Raw genomic sequence first — 13,683 nt, forward strand, 5'->3', positions numbered from 1 at the left:
GCGTAGCAAGCCTGAGACTGCCGCCCTTAGAAAACCCTGCTCACTAGGCTTGCCCTTGGCTGGCATCTGGAAACTCAGGTTTCAGGAGTGTTCCTGCAATTTCCTAACTGATAATCAGAGTGGTTTACTATGCCTAAACTGTTTGTGCTAGCAATATCATTTATGCTGAATACCTGCTTTCTTTCTGCAAGTTGGAAATTTTGGCAGAGGGTACCTGTGGCTAATGCCAATAAAGACCCTGGGCACTGAGTCTCTAATGAGCTTCCCAGGTACACAACACTTCACACATGTTGTCACAATTCACAGATGGAAGAATTTTGTATGTTTTATGTGACTCCACTGTGAGAGGACTCTTGGAAGCTTATACATGGTTTCCTCTGGACTGCAGCCCATACACCTTTTCCTTTACTGACTTTTGCTCTGTATCCTTTCACTGTAATAAATCATAGTCATAAGCACAACTATATGCTGAGTCTTGTGAGTCCTCCTAGCAAGTCACCAAACCTGAAAGTGGCCTTGGGGATCCATGACACATAGTAAAGAAGTATGTATATGATGATAAGTCCAAATTGACGTCTCCAGAAATTAATTTCCTACTGAGTTTCCGACTAGTTCATCCATCCACTTATCTGGCATCAGCCCTTGGAATATCTATAAGCCATCTCAAACTTAACCTGGCCAAAACTCCTGACTTCCTCTACCACATCTTTTCCTCAAATTTCATCGCAGCAAACAGCACCAGCAGCCAGCCACTAAGTCATGTCAAAAACCTAGAAATAATCTGATTTTTCTTTTCCTTCACAACCAGTTCCCACTCAACTCCCACAAATCCTATCAATTTTACATGGGAAGGTGAGGCAAATTCATCCACAAAGTAAACATTTGATAAACTGGAAGCTATTACTATTTTTTCACTCTCTGAGTCCTAGCCAATGTAATCTCTAGACTGTAGAAAGGCAATGCCCTTCATACTCCTGTCCCTGTCTCTCCCTTGACCTTATAATCCATTCTCCACACCAAGCCAGAGGGACCTTCTAACACATGATGGAATAAATCATTCCTCCACTTAAACTAATCACTGACATCCCATCAGAATAAAATTCTTTCTCCCAGGGCTTACAGGACATATGTGATTGGTACCTGCCTACCTCTCTGATCTTATCTGGATGCTGCTTTTCCCTTTGCCCAACACAACTGTTCTAACCACACTGGCCTTCATTCTGATCCTCTTAACATGCCAAGATTATTTCTACTTTAGGTTCTTTTTAATAGCTGTTTGTTCCTACTTCACATGATTGCTTCAAATGTCATTTCCTTAGAGAGGCTTCCTTAACCACACTAGAAGAGATCTCACTCCGGGCTGATATTCTATTTCATTATGTCCATGTTATCACCCTCTGAAAGTATCTTGCTCATTTATTTGTCCTTGCCTGCCTTGTTCACTGCTGCTCCTCTAGTGTCTACCTCAGTACCTGGCACATAGAAGGCACTCAAATACATGTTGAATGAAAAATGAAGTGCACAACTATATCCAAACTGAGGAGAAAATAAGAAGGCATTTGTGTGGGGAAAACAGTTCAAAGTCTAGCTACTTAAACTGCTATTCAGATGAAATCTCACCTATGAGCTTGGCAGCTTCCTCTGACCTGAGAGGTTTGGTTTGTGGTGTTGGGGGGGGGGGGGGGGGAGGAGAATTATCATAGAGATTCCTAATCAATTTTGGTCAATATTAATGGGTCCACTATCTTTGTTCATCCACTAGGCACAGAAAACCATACAGGGTACTTGTTACTACAGATAAGGTACATTAGGATTGAAGTGGAGTAGCTAGCTTTTCTGTTCTAACAAAGGTAGGAGGAAGAGGCTTGGAAACATAGGGATCCTGAATCTAATAGCAAAAAGGACCTTAAAAGAAAAAGAAGAGGGGGGGGGGAATAGACACCCCCCCCCCCCCCCCACTGAAAAGGATCAGGCTTAGTTTCCCCATAATGCCATAGAATCTGCCAAGACATTTTCACAGCACCTCCTAGATAGGTTTTAAGATGTTACACCAAGTAAAAAAGTTTTCAATCCCAGTATTGCCCATCCTCCTTCTCTTACTCCCTTCTACTTACCCGTTCCTGGCTTGGGGGCAGTTAATAATTACTGTTCAATTTTTAAACAAAAATGTTATGTTTACTATCCCTACAGGAAGTTATTTTAGTCAATTTCCCATACCCTAATTAACTCATTCAACAAATATTTACTATATCTCTACTGTGTCAGGGCAGACCACAATGATGCCCAACTCCTGAGACACCAATCACATCAAGGCTACATCAATGGTACTCCCTAAAGCTATGTAACCTGGCAGGTCTGTGCCAGACACTTTACTAGGTGCCCAGGATACAGCAAAAAACAGAGAAGAAATGGTCCTTCTCATCACAAAGTTTACAATTTAGCATATTTCCGTAACTGAGCAAAGACTGGGGACCAGGCATCGTACTACTGCATACTTTCAAACAGACTTGTGTATTTCTGCCCCACGGCAACTTCAGTGAGGTAGGGGATGTTGTCCCCATCTCATCAGTTAAGAAACCTGGGCTCAAAAAGCTAAGTAACACATCTGAGGTCACTGAAGACAGTGCTGGAGGTAGAGCTACAGCTCAAGAAACTGAACTGCATCTTCTGAAAACAAGAAAGTGCCTGGCTCCAATTTGAGATAGCACTTCTAGTAGTCTAGTAAGCATACTGTTCTAAGGATTCAGGATTATTTCAAGATCATAACACATTCTGCTTCTTCAGTCCATGTTCATTAAAAGTAAGCACCAGTTACATAGTTGACAAAAATCTTTTTCTCATCTCTAAAAAACTTAGGTATCATTTCTTTCTTTTGGAGTTTTCATTTTATTCCTTCAAACTTCCCAAATCTTTCAAGGAATGCTAGACTCATTTATACATTTGAGACCTTTCACTTATACTTCAGACCCTAAAACAATTTTGTTTGACCAACTGGTCTCCTTTTTGCCCTTCCTAATTTCCTTTTGCAAAGATGTTTCTTATATGTTTACTAAGTAATATTTCTGTGAAAAATAGTTTTTCTTTGCTCCCCTTAGCAACTAAACTGTGTATCCAGAAAAGCAATTTGTTTTTAAGTAGATAGAAGTGATTTATAGAAGTTTTAATCAAATGTGTTTTCTGTGATCTTCGCTACATGTGTGCTCTATGCACTAGTCCTCTCATTCAAAAACACAGTAGTGAGGGATCCCTGGGTGGCGCAGCGGTTTGGCGCCTGCCTTTGGCCCAGGGCACCATCCTGGAGACCCGGGATCGAATCCCACATCGGGCTCCCGGTGCGTGGAGCCTGCTTCTCCCTCTGCCTGTGTCTCTGCCTCTCTTTCTCTCTCTGTGTGTGACTATCATAAAAACAAAACAAAATAAAACAAAACAAAAACACAGTAGTGGTAGAGATTTAATATAATACAGCCAGTGCAAGTATCTACTTTCCAGGCGGGGATAATTATTATCTTTGCAGTCACAGTAATGACCACTATTTTTAGTAAAAGAGATATCTAAACATCTAGAAGGAAGGAAGTAAAAATGAAGACATAACCAACTAATATCTTGCTATTACGGTTTTGTTACTGGAATGTTTCTTGGTACTATTTAGCTTTGTTTTCTGACCATAAACCAATGAGACAACTCAGCCAAACCAAGAAAAACAGTATATTCAAAAATGAATTCAACAAAGGAACACATCTAGGGAAAAAGATGTTCTACAAGTGCCTGACTCAATCCCTTCAAGGTATCAAAATGTTTACACATCTGAGACAGTTCTTAAGGGCGCAACAAAACATAAAACCGTAATTTGGCCTCTGCAACACTCTGTAAAGCACACCCCTGTAAAATATGAAGTTGTCAATTTGCAAAGACTATCCCAGAAAAGGAAAGAACAATAAGGAGCAAAGTGTAATGCATTTAAACACCAACCCAAACAAAAAAACCAGACAACATACCTGGCAACATGAGAAAAGGCATCCACAAGAACAGATTCAAATTCTCTAGTGAATTCAGGTCCTTTCCTTTTACTGTTTTGGATGACATCATTGGCTAAGTACAGAAAAGTAAGCTTTCTATTTGATTTGGCTGGAAAAAAGAAAAAAAGAAAATTTAATTTACACCAAGGAAATTTTCAGTCCACAATTCTTCTGCCCTAAGCTACTCCTAGAGAATATTAAGACAAGCATCATCTACTTGAGATCAGGGTTCCTTTATGTTTGAAACAACAAATTAAGTAACTTCTTGACATCACTAACAAAACATGTTTGAGAATACAATTTTAAAAAACAAAACAAGAGCAGGTCATCTTCATTTCTGTGATATTTTAACCACGGTAACTGACGGTAAAAATAAAGATAATCCAAAGAAAATTCCTCAAGGATAAGCAGTCAATATTCTCAAGAAGACATATTAAGACCAAGGTCTTCATTTATTTTACTGCAAAGATGAGCAATTTAAATTCACTATTAATTACCAAATACTCTAGAATGAAAGACTGAGCTAGGTTTCAGTTTTAAAATAGATTCTTGTAATTTAGGTTCCCACACTGAGAAGTTCTCTTTGAAGATTCCAATAACAATCATCAGTCAATGATATCAACTCTACAACTCAGAGAAATCTCTAGATGCACCAATAGATATTTATCTCAAATACAAATATATATTAATGCTACATTATTACTATAAATTTAAGGATGTCTGAATTCTGGATATGCAAAATTATGGCTCCCACAAAAACCATAATTCTTCTCTCTTATACATACTAAATGTAGTATTTCCTATTACTCTATATGGTATCATATATTAAACCATAAAAACCTCATGCACTTTGTCTGAGTTACAGTTGCTTGGGGGAACATTACTGAATTTCCTGGCTTCTATGCACATAACTTCTCAACCGTAAAGTTACATCACCATCATTTTTGGTCCCAGTTTTCTTTTAAAAGAAATAAATAAAAATATAATCAGACAGTCCAAAACACTAAATTTTCTCCAATGCTAAAATATCTGAAAAACTAAAGCAAGCCTTCTATCAACCTTTACATACCTGAAAAACTAGTCCTTACTCTATTCCTCTCAGAAACCAGTTGTTTCTTTTGAAATGCACACAGCATGTATAAATTTTGACACAGCAGGCATAAGATGTGACATTTTTAAAGGAGCTACAGAAGAATAACCCAAGTTAAAAACAAGATTTTTAAGAGCATGTAACAGTTTAAAATGACTTAAATTATTTATAAAATTGAATATGGATACCCTGAGTTGTATTAACCTTCTGGTAAGAAGCTAGTTCCCAGGGCTAACTGATGATAATATCTTTTTTTTTTAATTTTTTAAAATTAATTTTTATTTATTTATGATAGTCACAGAGAGAGAGAGAGAGAGAGAGGCAGAGACACAGGCAGAGGGAGAAGCAGGCTCCATGCACCGGGAGCCTGATGTGGGATTCGATCCCGGGTCTCCAGGATCGCGCCCTGGGCCAAAGGCAGGCGCCAAACCGCTGCGCCACCCAGGGATCCCACTGACGATAATATCTAATCTTTAACTATTCTAACTATTATCCAAAGCAGATCAAGTGTCAATAGTTACAATGTCTACCAGTGCTACAAAGGTATCATTATGACAAAGGCTTTTCTTTCTTTGAAGCAAACCTTGTTCTGGGATGTTGCAACAAGTAAAACTACCAAGTCTATATAACCCACGAGTTAAGGGATTCAAAAGGACAACAGAACTTCAACAAAGCAAATCTGACTAAGTGAAGTTTTATAAATGCCATAAAAGAAATGTTTAAAAACCCAGAATTCACTGTATAAAACGTCAATTTGGACAATTAAGACATGATACATTTTTCAGTACTGCAAATATGATAGCCAAGAGACCGGAGTCAAAGTTTTCACTATTTACAATGCCAATTAAGTTTTTATCATCCTCAAACTTTGCAATGGGGATTTATTCAGGATCAAACGCTATCCCTCTACATCCAGCATCCTGAAGCCAAAGTCAGTATGTGTGTAAAAGTGGTATCACAAAGCCCTGACCACTTGAACACATACACCCTCTACTCTAGTCCCAGGTGACAGCTCACTTGTTGAGACAGCTTTCCAATATGACAAAATAAATCCTTTTACCCTCTATCTATGCCTATTCCAAATGGGATGGAATAGTTATTAGGCAAAATTTATACAACTAGTTGACCAAAAAATTTAACTTGTTTAGCTGGTTTTGACATCTAAGAAAGTTGGGGTGTGTGTGTGTGTGTGTGTGAGCCTATTTATCTGCATTCATGCCAGCATATAAAAACATTACTAAAAAATATTCATCTAAGAGCATTTTACATCAAACTTCTCCATAAAGGAAAGTTCTACCTAGAACAGAGCCCAAAGGGATAAATTAAGAATTATTCCTAGAAAGTGGAAAGACAATAACCCATCAGGAATAAAAGTAGTAGTTAAGCAAATAATAATAACTTCTTAAATCCTGTAAATATTTTGACAGCGACTCAAAGATAGTCTGAGAAGAACATCTTCCCTAAGATAGAACATCTTAGGGAAAATGACTTAACCACAGATAGAAATGTCCACTTTTAAAGACTCAGGGTGGGCCAGAATCTAAGGGGCTAGTCAATTTGAACTGAAGGCATAAAATCTTTTTCCACTTCATTGTGGAGGCATTCTCAATTCATGAAAGAAGCCTTGGTATTAAGAAGCTGTATCCTGAGGCTTGGAAGAGCATCCTCTACCTTAGCACTATCCAATATGGTAGCTACTAGCCATATATGGCTACTGAACACTTGAATTGTAACTAGCATAATTATTTAAAATTTTAGTTCCTTGGGGCTACTGGGTGGCTCAGACAGTTAAGTGTCTGCTTTCAGCTCAGCTCATGATCTTGGGGTCCTGGGATCAAGCCCCACATTGGGCTTCCTGCCCCATGAGGAACCTACCTCTCCCCCTATTTCTGCCCTCCCCCTCCCCTGAGTTCTCCCTCTCAAATAAATAAAATCTTAAAAATTTTTTTTTAAATTCCTTAGTCACATATTTCAAATGCTCAATAGCCACATGTGGCAAGTGGCTACCTTGTTGGGCATTATGGATATAAAACATTTTACAGAAAGTTGTATTAGGTCGTGCTGTTTAGATCCTCTGTTCAACCATGAAAATGAAGTTGGAGACAATCGAACTCCTAACCTATTTTTAAACTGTGTAACAGGCACCATGCTAAATGTTATAGGTGTTGAAAAGAAACAAGGAGACCTAGTTTCTCCCTCAAAACACAAACCTAGTGAAAAAGACAGAACTAGTAAGCATGAAATAAATGCTAAATTGGTATGGGATGGGGTGGGATACATTGACTAATTCTGATCAACATAAGTGCTATGGGTTTGGTTGGAGTCCAGATGATCATCTTCACTTACTAAGGGGCACTGAGGCACTGGATACTTGAAAGTACAAATTTTGGCATCAGAGGGCTCTTACTTATGCTCCAGCAATATGCCCCTAACAAAGCACTAATCTCTTCATATCTTTACCTTCTCATCTATAAAAGAGAGATAACAATGCTGGTCTCCTTAAAACATAAGGTTCTATGAAATTAGGATCACATGAGATTAGGGTTAAAAGTGCTTCATAGATGAATGCACTCTCTAAATTGTTATTTTCCATAACTCAAGTAGGGTAGAAGAAGGAGAATTCGGGGGCTCCAGACTCTATTCTCCAACTGCCCAGAGGGGACCCCATCTCAGTACAGCATACAGCACATGTATTTGTGGGAAGGCGAGTCTCTGCGAGGCTAGAACTGGGTCGGTCTCCTGGAAGAATCCAGGATCTTGGTGTCTGACAGCCTAATGCAATCTAGCCTCACCAGGTCTAAGGCACTGAAAACACCACTTAACCTACTCCATCTCACAGAGAGTAGAAAACACATGTAAAGTTACTTCCTATGCTATCAAGGGCCTACTACACAGAGGCTGCTCTAAGCTCCAAAATGGCTCTAAGCTTCATTTCCTCAGCTTCCTGGTAGGGAATTATCAGGTTAACAGCTATAAAAGTGCCCATCCTGCCCCACCAGGCTACAAGCAACTTGAAGGCAAAGACCATGCCTTACACTGAGTCACCAGTAGTCCCGTTTCACCATTATTTATGAAATGCCTAAACTGTACTCGACACCATGCTAGATGTTCATTTGGATTTTCCTGTTTACTCCTTACCACAGCCAAGTTGTTTGAGCCTCAGTTTTCCTCATCTGCAAAGTTCCTACTCCAGAGAACTCTGAGAATTTAAAAAATGACAGTGTATGTAAAAATACCAGTACTGCACCGGGCACATAATTAAAGGCACAGTAAATATCAGTCTTCATCACCTCCATGTCATAGGTAAGGAAACTGAGGGTCAGAGAGGCTAAGCCGCTGGGGTCAGTGAATAGCAGAATCAGGCTTAAATTCCAGGCAGATGGCCTCTGGAGCCAACGTGTTATCAGGCATCCAACCCGGTGCCTGGCACTGAACGGGCTGAGCTCGGGGTCCGTCTGTCAGATCCTGAGCAGGGCCTGGAATCAATGAAAGATGCACGAGCCTGAGAGGCAAGGTCTAGGCAGCTCGGCCCCCGAGGCGTCCACAATGGGGGTAACTGTACCCACTTCACAGATGTGTCCGAGGACCCAGTGTGAGGATATGCAAAAAGGTCTAAGATGCACGAGCCTGAGAGGCAAGGTCTAGGCAGCTCGCCCCCGAGGCGTCCACAATGGGGGTAACTGTACCCACTTCACAGATGTGTCCGAGGACCCAGTGTGAGGATATGCAGAAAGGTCTTGGCATGGTTGACCCGCACAGAATAAAGGCTCTGCAAGGGGCAGCTACCCTCGTCCTCGTCCTCGTCCTCGTCCTCCGGATGAGAAAACCAGAAGCACAGAGAGATGAAGCCCCTAGCCCAGTGTCATCCGGCTAGTAGGCGGCCTGGCCAGGACTGCATCCGGGCGGGCAGTCTCACTCCAGAGTGCTCTGGTTCTCACTCCAAACGCTCAGCCGAGCCACGGGCACACAACAGCCTAGGGCCAGTGCCCTCTACGAGGCTGTCGAGATAAGAACAGTCCCAGGTGTCAGGAGTAGCGGGGGGGGGGGGGGGGGGGCGGAGGGTTGGACGAGCTCGCAGTCTGGGAGCCTCACGCAAGTACCCTGAACCTTCCTGGGCCTCAGTTTCCTTCTCTGAGAAATGGGGATAACACTGCCTGCGCCCCCCAGAGGCGCAGAGGCCCGGGCTTGGAAAGCAAGAAGCTGAGGGGAGCCTCGGGAGTGGGATGGGGGGAGGGCCCAGGGGGTGTTTACCTTTGCGGAGCTCTCGGTGCCACACAGAAACGATAGGTCCCGCGTGCTTGCGGTGGTGGATGAGCCACAGCGACAGGGTCTGCACGCTCTGCTGAGAGTTGCTCAGCTCCGAGAGCTTCTTCTCCAGCGCCGACTCGGAGAAGGAGGACATGGTGGCGGCGGCGGGGCCCTGCAGGGAGCGGCCTGGGCCGCCCAGTGCGGCGGGAGGAGCGACCGCACGAGGCCCGGGCCTCACCGGACCGCCTGCGGGGCTCTTTACTGACTGACTGACGGCCAGGGGGGCGAGGAGGGGGAGGGGATGGGTCTCCGCAGTAACAGCCGCCCGCGCCGCCGCCACAAGATGGCCACCGACCTCTCACCCCGCCGCGAGCAGGGTCAAAGGGCAAGGGCCGGAGTAGCTGGGCACCGGGAGGTGTCAGAGCTACAGAAAAACGCCCCTCCAGTGGCGGCGGCCTCCCCGAACCTCGCTCAGGGCACTTCGAAAGCGACAGACCGGCAAAAAAGCGCAATCCGGCGGCCTCCGGAAGGCGCTTTGACCGCTCGCGCCCGCACGCAGGCGCAGGGAGTCTCGCCGGAACCCTTTCTCCCGCTCCCGCAGAACCTTTCTGGCGCTCTGTGGCGCGCTAGTTACACGTCACTTCCGGCGGGGCGAAGGAGGCGGGAGAGTGAGGGAAAGGCTGGAAGACGAGGTAAGGGAAGAGTGGCGGGAGCAAGAGGGAACCCAGCAACCGGGAACCCGTAGAGGGAGATCCGGTAGAGACACTCATGTCGAGGGATCAGGAATGGGTACGGGGCGGGGGGGCGCTTTCTCCCTCGTCTGGCAGGCCCCAGACCGCAGTCGTCTCCGTACATGTCCTGCTCTCCGCCCCCCCACCCCCAGCTTCCTTTGGTTGTGCCAAGCCACCCACGTGCACTTTTCACGCCTTGGCTCTTGCTGTTCTTTCTCCAGAGGTGACCCCCCGCCCCCCGCCTTCTCATCTGGTGTGCCCCCACTCAATCTCCAGGACCACCCTTTAATGTCCAGTTCTGAGCTTTACTCTGACAGCACTGCCATAAAACACACCTTTGTGCTCTTAATTTAGTTGCTTCTTTGAGGAAATTGCGTGCTGCCCTTGTGCTGCCCTTGCCCTCTGGGGGGCCCATTTGACCGTTTCTCAAATTTAAGCAATATGTTAACCTTTTTGAGAGTGGGGGCAGGGAGGTCATTGGTTCCATTGATCTCCTTCAAAACACTATTTGAGACTATCCTCTTTACGTATTTTTAAAACGTTTTAAATTCCAACGATCCAATCAGTAGAGAAATTTGCCTTTCCAGCTGCTGTGGGGTTGGTGGTAGGGAGTTAGGTTGTTGTACACATAACAGAGTTTTAAAAGATCCTGGTTATCGTGGAACTTACCAGTTACGGGGAAACCCTAGTTAGGAGACATTCTTCTAGTTGACTGTTTTTGCTCTCACTGCACCATATTGTAGCTCTTTGTTTAGCTCTTTCACTCCTCTTCCAGACTAGAATCATCGTGATCATATTTGTAGCCAACATAGTGAGCAATTGCTATCAGATTAGATGCTGTTTTCACACAGTAACACATTTAATCCTCACGACAGAGCTATATAAGGTAGTTATTATGTTATTCTCATTTGGCAAATTAGGAAACAAGACAGGTTAGGTTAGACCTACCCAAGATCACATAACTAAGATTAGAGGGAAAGGACTGCATCTTTTTTAGTTTTCTCATCCTGCCACCTTATTCATAGCTGATTGGGTGAATTAATATAAAAAAGGCAAATGCCCTAAAATTACACAGTCAAAATGTGGTTATAATTGTAACCTAGGGCCCCTGAGTTCAAATCTGGGCCATGTTTCTATATTAAGCAGCACTATCACATACTGAACACTTACACCAAATCACTTTGTATTAAGCACATTACATATTTTGTTTTACTTAATCCTTAACAACATTTCTGTGGGATGTGGATTGTTATCACTATTTGAAAGATGAGAAAACATAAAACATAGTTGAGTAATCTGTCCAGTATCACTTGGACATAGAAAATGACAGAGCTAGGAGTCACATCAAAGTTATCTGATGTCTAATCCCAGAGTCTTCACTCCTGAGCCAGTGATTCATTTTTTCGGCAAATAATTTTTGAGCACCTATGTCTCAAGCACTATTTTAAGCAAAGCCAATCTACGTCCCCAGAAGCTGACCTTCTGCAAGAGAAGATAGATTTAATAAATATGCAAGTATAAAACAAGTCAGAAAATGGTTTCTACCTTGAATAAAAATCAAGAAGGGTAAGGAGGATGAAGAATGCATTTGTGGGAGGGTAGGAGTGTATTATATATACTGATCAAAAAAGGCCTCCCTGATAGGGTGACATTCGGTCAGAGTCCTGAAAGAAATGAGAGAGCAAGCCATATCCTGTATGGTGGAATGTTGTTCCAGGCAGAAGGAAAACCAAGTGCGATTGTCAGACCATTGTTGGCATTTTTGAGGAACAGCAGGACACATGGTAAGGCGGGAGTGATGTGAACCAGAATGCTGGAAATGAGCTCAGAAAAGTAGCCAGGGACCACATGACATGGACCATATCATGTAGGGACCTGTAAACAGTAGGAAGGATTTTAGATAATACTCAGAATGAAATAAGAGTTCACTGAATGCTTTTTGAGCAAAAGAGAACCATCGTGGCTGTTAAGCAGAGAACAGCAAGACTGCAAGGATGGAAGCAGGAAGAGCAGTTCAGCAGCTGTTGTCATAACCCAGGTGAAAGGATGACTCAGAACAGGGTGGAGGTGGTGAGAGATGGTCAGATTCTGGGGATAGGAATCCGGGGATTCTGTCTTTTAGAGGAAGAACAGGATTTGCTGACAAATTATATATGAGGTATAAAACAAAGATGAGTCTATATGGCCCCAAAGGTTTTAGCCCAAGCAACCATAAAGATGAGAGTTTGCATTTATTGAATTACAGAAAGAGCTGATCTGGGGAGCAAAAGCAGGAGTTTAGCTTTGTACATACCCACGTGGAAATGCCTATCCAGATAGAGGTGTCTCATAGGCAGTTGGATTTATGTATGGGTCTAGAGTTCAAGGGAGAGATCTGATAGAGATATAAGTATGGGAGTCATAGGGAGAATAGGACCAGAAAGAAGAGAAATTCAATGACTGATTCCTCAAACACTTCAGCATTTAGAAGCCTGAAAGATAAGATGATAGAATCCTGTGGTTTTTCCTTAGCCCGTTAATACGTAATTACACTGATTGATTTTCAGATATTGAGTCAGCCTTCCATCCCTAGCATACACCCTACTTTGTTATGGTGTGTAGTTCTTTTTACATGCAAAGTATATCTAATAATATTTTATTTAGGATTTTTTTGCATCTATGTTCATGAAGGAAATTGGTCTGCAGTTTTTTGATTTATGTATTTGTTGGGTTTCAGGATCAGGGTAAAATAGGTTGGAAAAATTTCCTCATTATTCTAGAACGGTGTAGTATTGGTGTTAATTCCTTAAACGGTTGGTAGAAATTCCCAGTGAAACCATCTGGGCCTCTGGATTTGTTTTCTTTTTCTTTTTGAGTTTTTAAATGGCAAACGTTATAAGGTTGGTCAAATAATCTATTTCATATTGGGTGAGCTGTAGTATTTTTTGAGGAAGTCACCATTTCATTTAAGTTGTCGAATGAATATGTGTGTGAAGTTTTTGTGATATTCCTGTATCATCCTTTGATATCTGTCTTTCCCTCTTTCAGTCTTGCTAGAAGTTTGTTGATTTTATTGATCTTTTCAAAAAACCAGTTCTTTGTTTCATTGATTTTTCTTTATTTTCAATTTTCAATTTCATTGATTTCTGTTCTCTTTATTATTTCCTTCTTTCTGCCTGCTTTGGTTTTATTTTGCTCCTCCTTTTCCAGGTTCTTAAGGTGGGAGTTTAGATTATTGATCTGAGACCTTTCCCCTTTTTTAATGTATGTATTAACTACAATAAATTTCTCTCGCAAAAAAAAAAAATTACCCTCTCAGCATGACTGGAGTTGTGTCCCATAAATTTTGATACATTGTATTTTTACTAAATTTCATTCGTTTAGGATCCCTGGGTGGCTCAGTGGTTTGGCGCCTGCCTTTGGCCCAGGGCATGGTCCTGGGGTCCCAGGATCGAGTCCCACGTCAGGCTTCTGTGTGGAGCTTGCTTCTCCCTCTGCCTGTGTCTCTGCCTCTCTCTCTTTTCTCTGTCTCTCGTGAATAAATAAATCTTTTTAAAAAAATTTCATTTGTTTCTATGTATCTTCTAGAATTTCCCTTGAGATTTCCTCTTTGATCCAT

At 42.3% G+C, this 13,683-nt stretch overlaps 2 protein-coding genes across 4 annotated transcripts in view; one reads left to right on the forward strand and one right to left on the reverse strand.

Annotated features, from left to right (window-relative positions):
- RPRD1B (regulation of nuclear pre-mRNA domain containing 1B) overlaps positions 1-9,967 on the reverse strand; it is a 52,512-nt gene extending 42,545 nt beyond the window's left edge. The window contains exons 1-2 of the mRNA XM_026009689.2: positions 9,358-9,967; positions 3,996-4,125 (exon numbers count right to left, since the gene is read on the reverse strand). Coding sequence (XP_025865474.2) covers positions 3,996-4,125; positions 9,358-9,508 — 281 coding nt within the window. The 5' untranslated portion in view covers positions 9,509-9,967. The remainder of the gene's footprint in view (positions 1-3,995; positions 4,126-9,357) is intronic.
- Positions 9,781-13,683, forward strand: part of TTI1 (TELO2 interacting protein 1) — a 46,564-nt gene continuing 42,661 nt past the window's right edge. For 2 of the 3 annotated variants that reach the window (XR_011996908.1, XR_011996909.1), the window contains exon 1: positions 9,954-10,046. The gene's annotated coding sequence lies outside the window, so the exon portion shown is untranslated. Of the gene's footprint in view, positions 10,047-13,683 lie in introns of all 3 variants that reach the window. The other variant, XM_026009688.2, reaches the window with a different exon arrangement.

Source organism: Vulpes vulpes, chromosome 14 (assembly GCF_048418805.1).
Source record: "Vulpes vulpes isolate BD-2025 chromosome 14, VulVul3, whole genome shotgun sequence".
Taxonomy (NCBI): domain Eukaryota; kingdom Metazoa; phylum Chordata; class Mammalia; order Carnivora; family Canidae; genus Vulpes; species Vulpes vulpes.